The following is an 11621-nucleotide window of genomic DNA, read 5'->3' as shown; positions in this document are numbered from 1 at the left end:
ATGTGGTGCCACTCGGAAGGGCGCCACACAAAAGGAGGGTTAGTGGTATGAAATCGCTAAAAATGTTTTTTTTTTGTCAAAATCGCCTATACGGTGAGCGAGAATTGGCAGAACGCGTTGCATTTATTGGGCCCGGTAGCAAGACGCTCGCACGCTCTCCAGTTTCCCGCTTATTCTTTTCAGTATTTTCGTTCGGCCGCCAATTATTTTGGCAATCACACCGCGCGCGGGTGTTCAAAACCCCAAAATACCAGCGCGCGCGAAAAGTCACCGGTTTCCCTCCCAAACCTCTGCCCCGCCCTCCTCCTCGAAATAATAGAGGGAGTAAAACAGCGAGACAGCACTGCGAGGGCGAGGGAAGAGAAGCACGCGAGCCTTCTTCCGTTCCAAAGCTTCTACCAGAGCAACATACGAGTGAGGAAGCGAGGTAAGGCAGCGGATCTGCGTTCGTTGAATTGAGCATCTCTTGCGTTCTTGATGTTTTGCTAACGGGCCTTGTGCTCACAACTGGTTGTGCTTGTGCAGGTTCTGCGGCGGAGAGAGATGGCCGGGAAGGGAGGCAAGGGTCTGCTCGCGGCAAAGACGACGGCGGCCAAGGGATCCGCCGACAAGGACAAGGACAAGAAGAAGGCGCCCGTGTCCCGCTCCTCTCGCGCCGGGATCCAGGTTTGCTCAGTCCCCTTTTCCTCTCCTCCCTTTACTAGGGCCGTTCTAGATGTATAATTTCTCTATTGATGCTGATTCTTGCTCGGGGTTCGTTAGATCTGTAACTTCCGGATGTCATTACGCAGTATTCGACCCAGGTTTCATATTTCGTTCGTGCAGGAAATGCTCCTACAGTCATGGTGTTTTTTCTTCAGATTTCTGTCCCTACAATCTGATATCTTAAATCAGTTGTTTTGCTTAGGTCCTTGGAAAAATAAACGCTGTCTTAGGTTCGTTACCCCTGTTTAAAGTTTGTTTGCTTTGATGCTTGCTAGATATGCATCGTCGTATTACTCTTGGCGTCCTTATTTTGTTCTTAATATCACCAAAGTACCTGCACTGTTTACGTTTCATGAATTGCTTATTGGTTTTGCAAATTTGTATGGTTACAGCAGGCTAGCACTGCACCTTAGTATCAGTAGTTCAGTATTCACATAAGCTAACTTACTGTTGTAGAAGGCTTCAACTAATAGTAGCATGAACAACCTAGGTCTAGCCAGAGTTGTGCTGTGAAAAGTATTATGCACAAATGATATGACCTCAGCATCAGTAATTCATTATTCACCTGAGTCTACTTGTACGGTTGTAGCAAGCTTCACTAAATCCAGTTTCATGAACAATCAATTCTACGTAGTCTTGTGCTGTGAGCCTGACAAGTGATTATATGCAAATGATCTTCAGTCTTCCTTGTTCAGAATTAATGTTTGCATCTATGCATCAGATATCTCTGTTACTTCCATGGAGAACGCCATGTGACATCTAATATGCGGAGAAATTTACTTGATTTAGCAAAATTCAGATACCATTTTCTGACCTGCTTTGGCAATGTTGCAGTTCCCGGTGGGCCGTATCCACAGGCAGCTCAAACAGAGGGTCTCGGCCAATGGCCGGGTTGGTGCCACTGCTGCTGTATACTCTGCAGCGATCCTTGAGTACCTGACTGCTGAGGTCCTGGAGCTGGCTGGCAATGCTAGCAAGGATCTTAAGGTGAAGCGTATCACCCCTCGCCACCTGCAGCTTGCCATCCGTGGAGACGAGGAGCTTGACACCCTTATCAAGGGCACCATTGCTGGCGGTGGTGTCATCCCTCACATCCACAAGTCGCTCATCAACAAGACCTCCAAGGAGTGAATGGATGCAACAGTGCGTTGTCCCTGTAGTGTATCTTCGTGACCCCCTTTATGTTATGGTTTGTGGTGTTGGTATTGTCAGAACCTGAATTAGCTGTCGTTTGTTGAATTTGTGATGGACTACCTTCTGGTAACAGCTTATTAAGGATGCCTTTGGAGCAGATGTAATCTTGATGTAGAACTACTGATATCATATCCCGTCGTATTGAAGACTAGCTAATCTTTGTTTGTTCAGTCTTGTTTTGTTGTAAGGTTAACTTTTCTCTCTAGCTTTTACCTGTGATCAGTGGCCCCATGTTATTGACTGGTGCCTGGTGTTGAAACCTGAAAGTGTACCGTTGTACCTGTAGTCCCTCGTCCTTTGTTGGACCGATTCCTATGCCGGACATGCGGCTGCGCACGCCTATGCTTGCCCACGATCCATCTTATACTAGATTTATGGTGCGCCTCATTTCGTTGTGGTGGACATGCTTCCTTGTAGCACCATTTATTTTCATCTAGTAGCACTGTTGTCTCTGCCTTAGTGGCACGGGTTGTGGGGAACAAAAATTTCACGAAGGAGCTATGGATAGAGATTGGTTCAACATGTCAGCAAAAAAGCGGAGACAGAGTAGAAGAAAATCAAGAGCACAACTCAACCAAATGCAAATTCATCCGCCAGTCAGTTGTATGTTATTCTTCCCTATATAATCTCTATGAAACAATGAATGTTAGATCTTAGAATCAAATATATGTAATAGCACTGCTGTCTCTGCCTTAGTGGCACCGGTTGTGGGGAATACAAATTTCACAAAGGAGCAATGGATGGGGAGGGGATACAATATTAGCATCCAGAGTTGTGCTAGGACAACATGGCAGCAAAAAGCGGAGGCAGAGGAGAAGAAAATCGAGAGGACAACTCGACCAAATGCGAATTGATCCGTGGGTCAGTTGTATTTTATTCTTCCCTATATAATCTCTATGAAACAATGGATGTTAGATCTCAGAATCACAGATATGTGTACTGTAAGAATTTTGCTTGTGCCACCGACTGAAGCATTTATATCCTACTGAAGTTTATTTGTTGTAAAATTTTAACTGTTGCTATATCCACTGATGACAATTACACGCAAATACAAAATACAATGGACAAAGATAGAAAATTGGACAGTTTACAGATTTCCTCCATCTAAACTGAACACAGTATGCCTTAAAGCATCGAAAGAAGAGTGCTATCTAGCAGAATTCTCAAATTGATTGTCTTAGCGTTATTCTGGACCTACAATTGATCATAAATAAATGATTAGTTTCCAGCTTGTGCATACTAATGGAAGTTCCCAAGCTAATCCATATATATAAATGCTTACCATAGCAGTTTTAGATAGGAAGTGTCCCATTCTTTTAGCATCAGCATATGTGAATACACCAAGTAATGGATACTTGCATCTGCTACCTAGGGAGATAATATAGATTAGATGAGTGACATAACAACTTTATGGAACCATAGCAGTTTTATATAGGATTGTATTTGTCGGAATGTCATAATACCTTTGTTCTGGAATGCCTCCCTCTCGGAAGCTAATCCATATATAAATGCTTACCATATCAGTTCTAGATATAGGAAGTGTCCCATTCTTTTAGCATCAGCATATGTGAAAACATTGAGTGATGGACACTTGCATCTGCTACCTAGGGAGATAATGTGGATTAGATGAATGTCATAACACCTTTATGGAACCATAGCAGTTTTAGATAGGATTGTATTTTTCGGAATGCCATAATACCTTTGTTCTTGAATGCCTCCCTCTCGGAATTCCAACAAATAAAGCTTTTTACATCTAAGATAGCAGCATTAGTATGCATCAGAAATGTTGTCTCTAAGGGTTTACCTGAGCAGGGGATCATAACTGATCTGTGGTCATGTAGCTCCTGGGTGGGTGCAATCGCTGCCTTCATTGAAATGGATGATAAGCCTGTAGCATCAAGAACAACTGGAATATAGCTGATATAATGCAATACCCCTATTCTGGCCATGAGAGAAGCAAGACAACATCTTCCTGGAAAAGAACGTATGCATAATTAGGCATGTATAAAATCATGTGGACACAACAGTAAGCTTAGCGAGACACTTACGCTAAACTTTGCAACTGACAACACACTAAAATCCAAATAGACATGGCAAATATTATCCAGTGCAAGTACTTCTGGGATTAAATCCAAGTTTAGTTTCCACAAACCAGACCGAATGATTATATAGCTGTAAGCTAATGATAAAATCCGCAAACCTGGGACGAATTGTCGCAAAGCCTGAATGTAACAAAAGTTAAAGGTTACGACAACTATGAAATCATGATGGGTAATGGAGTAAATCAAGATGAGAGATGGTGTACTATACAAATAGCCCACTAATGCAACCATAAATAAAACATATTTATTGTTGTCAATAAAATCCTAAACCTGGACACTCAATGTGTACATCCAAAAATCAAAAAGTGAATACACTTTGTACCGAACTCCAATGTTGTTCAGATAGCTTAAAACAAAGAGTACATATAGTTTCAGCACCAGTTTTTTTATCCTTTGGAGTAACCTGGTAAATGAAGTGATGCAACAAAAAGTAGTTTAGAAGTAAGCATAGCTGAAAGAAGAATCAAAGCTACTTTCTTTACTTGATACATCCTATCAAGCTCCAGTATCTAAATGCGTGTCTACGGTGTACAATCGTTCCTTTGTGTTTTTATAAAAGGAGAGGGATATATTCAACACATGAATAGCTAGTCATCTCTTTAATCCATCTCCACTGGTGAAAGTAAGTGGTTCTTCAATACAAAGCCACTACTTTTTAAGAGAATACATATAGTTTGAGATTTTACCTGGCCCATATCTCCTTTATCAAGTGAAATCTTTAAAGGAGGAACCAATCTTAATAAAAAGATCATTGCCCAGACATATCAAAATATAACAGTTACTAAATAATACAAGTCAGCAAGAGAATCATCCGTTTCTGCACAAAATAGAGCACATATTCTTGTAGCAAATAGCGCATTTCTGTCTGTCCCCATTTAGAGCAAATAGAATGTCTTGGATCATTTCTCGGGTCAAACTAAGGTGTCAGAAAAAAATAGACCAAGCAGTCTAGCAATATCACATTCGAAAAGTAGTCGATTCACACTTTTTTTAACTCCGAACATAACATGCATGCGTTATCATTATAAGTTTGACGAATAGCCAAGGCATCTCTCGTAAGCAACTTATTATGGAACAACAGCCACTGTACAGGGTATTCACTATGCATCTTTTTATTTGGAAGTGAATATACTATGTGAGAATTCCTATGTGAGAATTAACAGAAGATACGTAGCAAATAACACATACATCTTGTGTCCAACCTTTTGCATAGGCAAGCATTACAAGGAAAGAGAACCAGGAATAAGCAAGCAAGCTTGAGCACATAAAGAAAGTAGTAGCAAACGTTTATTTTCTACTCCACTTGTTACTCACTTCAGTTTAGATACAAAGCATAGTATGTTTGTAGAGACTACAAACCTGCTCCTATATCAATCACCGTAGCAGAGCACAGGGTTCGTTCTCTACATTAAAAAAGAATCAGGAGCAAGGGACCAAATAAGATTGAGCACGTAAAAAAAGCAGAAGAGAACTTTTATTTTCTACAATAAGGTCCAGCCGAACATCTGCTATCAGTTTGTTCGAGTTAAGATATGTAGCAGACCATGTGTGAGGAGACTATAATTCTAATCCTAAATCCTTCGCAGTGTTTCAGATTTGATGCACACGATTCTATTTTTTCTAGAGCATAGAATTCATTCTCTACATTTACAATAAAGTCCAGCTGAACATCTGCTGAGGAGTAAGGACAGCGGAAAATCGGGATGGGCTTTTCGACACAAATGAGTAGAGGCACCATCATTCACACATGCTGATGTCCAATCACGCATAGATCAAAACTGGTAAAAATACAGAGAATAAAACTAAACATAGACAACAGAAGAGTCCCAGGCAGTTTGTCAAAATCAAGATATGTGCTTGTGCCTTGCACGAAGAACAAAAATCATTCAAAAAGCAAACCATAATAAACTGCAAGTCTAAAGCACTGCTGCTTCACTAAAAAATAACCAGGAAAAAGCATGCAAAAAAAAAAACAGCAACAATATACTATCTTCAGCTTTAGAATGGGTGCAGCACTGGTCAACATTCTTATTATACGATTCACACTTGTGCATACCTAAACTTGTACAAACAGGAATGGAATTATAATTTGAATATTACTCCAAAAACCAAAAAATAAACGGTGATGCATATCTTATACCAAAGAGCAAAACTCTGTAGTAAATAATCTTGAAAACCAAATTCTGTAGTAAATAAAAAGAAGTATTCGACAGAGACAAAGAAGCACAAAATAAAAAAAAAATCGTGAAAATTTGGAACTCATGTAAACATGCAGGCTATCGCCAAATGCTTTGCTTGTAAACATGCAGACTCACGTCAAAGCATCAAAGTCAATCGCCATTCAGAAATACATGTACAATGGTATTGGTAACTCGTTAATTAGAGGTACCTAGAACTTTCATTTTCAGTAGAATTGAGCAGGATTGATGAACAAATAAATACAAGTTATGCACTCAACTATCCGGAAATACAGTTCAGACTATCACCCTGAGCAGGCATAGGATGAACCTACCTTAATAATTGAACCACAAGCTGCACGTCCCCTGCATTAGAACTTCTTTCTTGTTACAGAAAATTTCACCTGCATTAGGAACTTCTTTCTCATTCTTTGCAGTATCAAACAAATTTCACCTCACAGCAAGTAAAATTAAAACCATTGGTCCAGAAACAGTTAGTTGTACAGGGCTCAGTCAACCCAATCACACCCAAATCAATATAACTCCCCTTAGCAGAGGTAGGTGGAGTGAGATAAAATTGGGGCACTGGAATAATGTACTACATGTGAAAGGATAGCAGAGGTAGGTGAAGTGAGATAAAATTGGGACGCTGAAATAATGTACTACATGTGAAAGGAACAAGTAGGTGTCAAACCAACCGAGCTTGCAAATGTTGAACCTATAGTGAGAAGATTCAGAAAGGACTTTGCCTATTACAACCACGCCTTGTTGAGTCCTACCACGTAGCCACCAGATCCAACCTTGTCGCGAATGAAGGTGAAGTTAACAACCAAAAATGGAGAATCCAGAACAACCACATGATTAATAAAAATTCACAATTGATGCTGGAGGACAGGAGGTGCTCACAGAGGTGTGGTCATTGGACCTTGCCGGCAGAGAGGAGTCAGGTTGCACACTGCAACTCGGGCGCGTTGCAGCATCTTCAGTACGGGTGTTGGAGCTACGCACAGGATAGCGCACATAGTGCAGGGATACCACACGACGAGAACTGTCTGGTGGAAACAACAAAAGGTGGCCATGACTGACCAAATTGGACCTTGAACTGGTATTTGTTTATTTTATCCTCTGCATATGGCATACCTACACGTGCAAATTACTGCAAGTAAAAAATCTGTTTTCATTTGAAACTGACATAATCATACATTCGATTGCTGAATATACCATACCACGTCAGTCGTTTCTTTCCGAAATTTTAGCATGTTGTTGTTAATCTTAATAAGTATACTAATTTCTGCTACTTTGAATTCGAATATAATAAAACCTAAGCTTTTGCATGCAGCTACCAAATAATTTCTTTAGAACAAAAATAAGGACCTCCAGATTGCACTATGGTTCAAAGCACATGGGATAAATACAGAACTTGACTCAAATTGGTAGTAGGAAAGAAAATTAACACCATAAAGATGCAACCTTTAACTACCCATAGAGTAAGATTTGAACCTAATCTAGAGGGAGAGGCAAACCTGAACCAGCAAAACCGATACATATTTCTCTATTCGAGTATTAGACTAAATAATCTGGAGGAAAAAACAAAACAATAAGATGCACTGACAATGTACAACATACATTCCCACAGCATACTGCATTTCATAATTGGTGCTAAAAGTACATTGCTCGTGGTCTAATTAATTCTCCATGTCTGGGCCTAGCATGAGGTCAAACCTTCCATGGTTTAGCAAGAGAAAGTGAAAAGGCAAATAGAATGAGCTATAGTAGTGGTAAATCATACCCATGCAATCCCCTCTACTACAGTTGGACTAACAGGAAGATAAAAAGTTGTGCAATCCTTGCTCGATCAAAACAAATACTGTTAAAAAGTTCTATCGCCCCTTTTAAAAATTATTATGCAAAAGAGAGCTGAACACAGATCTATTACTACCTCTAATCCATATTAGTAGTCACAGGTTCAATGACTAAATCGTACCTTGATCTGCATTTTCCTTTATATTGACAGAAATGTTCTTATACTACTTGTCCACTTCTTCTGTTAGCTAATAACCCTAGTTCTGGGTCTAAAAAGACATTGAGAGATTGTACACATTTTAGAGAAACAAACTTTTCACAAGATAATAAGATTCATATATAAAAATTAAAATACTACTAAATGATATATCAAAAGAAACATGTTACCTGTATAAAAAAAATGCTTGGCTTATTAGTATCAGCTCATCTTTGTTGGATGGTAGTGTGACATCAAAAGAAACAACAGTGAACTTAGGTGGGGAAAAGAAATGATTCCTTTTTTGATACATTGAATCAGATTGTTACCTAGAAGTGTCGGGGGATGGCCCCCGGTAGGCCAAAGGCATGACAAAGTTTCCCTATTTATCTCTAAAGATACCGGATTAAAGGTTAATCCGGATGACCAAGTTGAGATGGCAAGCGCCAAGTTAAAGTATACCGGTATCCCAAGAGGGGTATACCGGAGTTCGGTAAACAAAAGAGATACCGGAGTACCGGCACGAGCTCAACTGTAGCCTGTCGGCACTCTGGTCAAAGATTCTCTCAAGAACTAGAAGACAAAGATGAGCGAAGCAAGTTAGCTTTAATCGAAACCCTGAAGCTAAAGCAGAAGGTGACGTAAAAGGTACCGGACGAGGTCATCTCCTTCTGATTAAAGTCAAGACCGGTGTCATCCGGGCCAAAGAAGCTTTATAAAGTAGCTTAGATCATCAAAGATGCCATTAGGGTTCCTTCCCTTGTAAACCATCCTCTCCCCTATATAAGGAGAGGAGGGGCACCCCTGCGCGGGACGAACAACACTAGACAGATCATTAGCTGTGAGAGAGAAGTAGAATAGGATAGAGGTGCTCACCTTGTAGTCTGTACGTTCTTCAACCTCTGGCCAAGGGCTAAGTTCATCAATAAAGATACCGGTATTCCATCCGAAATCCATCCTCTTGTTACCAAAACCCTCCCCCGAATCCTCTAGCGCACATTCGGCCCCAACTCAAGCCATCCCATGGCATCTGTCTGTTCACCACGACGACAGTTGGCGCCCACCGTGGGGCCAGCATGTAATATCCCAGTATTTGGGGTTACAAAAATAGAGGAAACAGATGTGTGCATTGCATTCATGCATAGAAAATCCGGGGAATTTTTGCGCTTTAAAGTAAAACAGTCACAGTAACTGAAGTTTCACTTGATGTTGGTGGAATTGAAGTATCTCATCAAGTCAAGCGCTATAAACCTCAATGTGACTTTGTTAAAACCTTGTTTTGGGTAGAGATGATTTGATCTAAGGGGTTAGATCAAATGGAACTAATAATCAACACAACAACACTTTACTCAATGATAAATTGCTTGATCTTATAAAAGATTATAATATGGTAATCCTTGTCATAACATATGAACACATATTCAATTGCAAATCAAGTAACAATAAAATGGAGAAACCATTCTAGACTTATCTTTTCCATGTCTTAAAATAATCCTTGATCCTACCATGAACCTCATGGTATTCATTTTACTTCATTCTTGGAATCATAACAAGGAGATCAACTCTAGAAATATACATTCTTCTATATTCCAAATCATTATACATCAAACCTAGAGAGGTGATAGTTCTACATTATTTATTAGAGAAACAATGACAAACTTTGAGCTAAATCTTGAATATGCATCCATGTATTCAAATAATCATCTTTAAGAGAAGCCCTAAGATATTATTCAAGACATTCCCAAGAGAGAAGACCTAATTATGTTAAACATAGATATTGATGATCACATCAATCTCCATGAAGCCTAACCTTAGGATGGTATTAAAGTCCTTCTCAAATGAGAGAGACCATTCATACTAATCCTAGTCTTACCCAATTAAGAATCAAGGACAACCTGTGAATTAAAGTATTAGGAGATTAACCATTTCATTTGGGAGTGGTGAGATAACTTAATATCACATGGAATAAGACTATATCCATGAATTGATAAAGTAAAGAGGAAACCAATCCAATTAAGTTAGACAAATGGAATCTTAGCCTAGATACCTAAGGAGATATTAGGAGTACACCCTAAGCCCTAGAATAACTATTCATATATGAGAAAACTCAAGCTATGGTGTTACACTCAAGATAGTCGAGGCAACACTTGGAATTGAGAGAGAGACCCATTTATATATTCAAATGGTTAAACCATCATTCCTTGAGAGAACTCTAAATAAACATCTCAGGCATTCTCCTGGGATATAATCTATTGAGACAACCATAGCCATGTCCACCCAAGAAATTATAAGAGATGTATTATACCCTAGTTGATCAAGACAATACCTGATCTTAGAAGTGAGAAACCTGATTCAGGAGAGATACCTTAGGAAGCCAAACCTTGATCATTATAAATTGGGTAATGATCATCAATCCTAAGAAATTGAGGTAGAGAAATTAAGAACAAGTTGATCATGTTTAATACATGATCATGCCTTAGAGATATGTGAGGATAAGTTAAATGCTAATATGATAAGCAGATATCAAACTTCACATAAAATTATAGGGAGATCATTAGTAAACCACCCTAGGCTTTTATCTCAACCTTCACTTGTGAATCAGTTGGTGATCATAAGTAGAATCCTACCACATCTATATTCCACTTATTCCTCAATTAGAGAACATAAGAAAACCTTAGAGTCAAACTCTATACTTTATATGGTGAGAAACCATTCATCCATATGACCAAAGTTAACTATAAAAAGAACCATAACCACTTTAGTTACTTTAATGATAAATTGAGGATAGTAATAAAAGTCAACGGGTAGAAGATAAAACCAATTCTCAAGTCCTTAGTAACTAAAGGAGCACATGAAATATTAAGCAAGTGAACCAAATTATCATGCATTGGGGAGAGTAAACCTAGCCAATGCAATATGGTGTCATCTCATATCCCCAACCTAGAATTATATCTCAACCCTAGTTTGTGTATCACTTGGGTGATCACAACTAAAACCTAAGCCTCAATTAAGTTCCAAACCATGTGTCATTAGGTAAAATGGCATTTGAACCCTAGAATTGCTCACTAATTAAAACTTATGCATAATTATAGAAAATAAGAAACACTTAGTACAATATACTATAATTAAAACCATATGTGGGATCAACCACTTATTCTTGTAACCAAGATCAACCTTGATGGAAACAATACCTACCTTAGGTACTTTTAAAGATAAAGATAGTAACCACCTTAAAAGGGGGTTATAATAAAAATTATAAAACCCTACTAAATAGGTGCTCACATAAAATCATATGAAAGTGAACCACTTCTCAAATATGAAGTCAAGTCCTAATTGAAAGTATAGAGATGGTAAACCTAGAGGGGGGGGTGAATAGGTTTCTACAGATTTTAATTCTTTCTTTGCAATATTAGGCTTTGCGGAATATAAAGGTGAGCCTAATGC

At 39.0% G+C, this 11621-nt stretch overlaps 1 protein-coding gene and 1 long non-coding RNA gene across 3 annotated transcripts in view; one reads left to right on the top strand and one right to left on the bottom strand.

Annotated features, from left to right (window-relative positions):
* Window positions 1-531: 531 nt before the first annotated feature.
* On the top strand, window positions 532-2067 carry LOC124649059 (probable histone H2A variant 2). Its single transcript, XM_047188737.1, has 2 exons — window positions 532-666; window positions 1540-2067. Exons 1-2 carry the CDS (start codon window positions 544-546, stop codon window positions 1834-1836), a joined length of 420 nt encoding a protein of 139 aa, XP_047044693.1. The 5' UTR covers window positions 532-543; the 3' UTR covers window positions 1837-2067.
* A 3095-nt stretch (window positions 2068-5162) lies between these two features.
* LOC124650317 overlaps window positions 5163-11621 on the bottom strand; it is a 48560-nt gene continuing 42101 nt past the window's right edge. The window contains exons 1-3 of one of the 2 annotated variants that reach the window (XR_006986948.1): window positions 8369-8410; window positions 7055-8250; window positions 5163-6978 (exon numbers count right to left, since the gene is read on the bottom strand). This is a non-coding gene — a long non-coding RNA (uncharacterized LOC124650317). Of the gene's footprint in view, window positions 6979-7054; window positions 8251-8368; window positions 8411-11621 lie in introns of those variants that run through there. The other variant, XR_006986947.1, reaches the window with a different exon arrangement.

This window comes from Lolium rigidum, chromosome 4, assembly GCF_022539505.1.
Source record: "Lolium rigidum isolate FL_2022 chromosome 4, APGP_CSIRO_Lrig_0.1, whole genome shotgun sequence".
Classification (NCBI taxonomy): Eukaryota; Viridiplantae; Streptophyta; class Magnoliopsida; order Poales; family Poaceae; genus Lolium; species Lolium rigidum.
The sequence above is the reverse complement of the archived record's forward strand: the minus strand, read 5'-3'. Positions and strand labels throughout refer to the sequence as shown.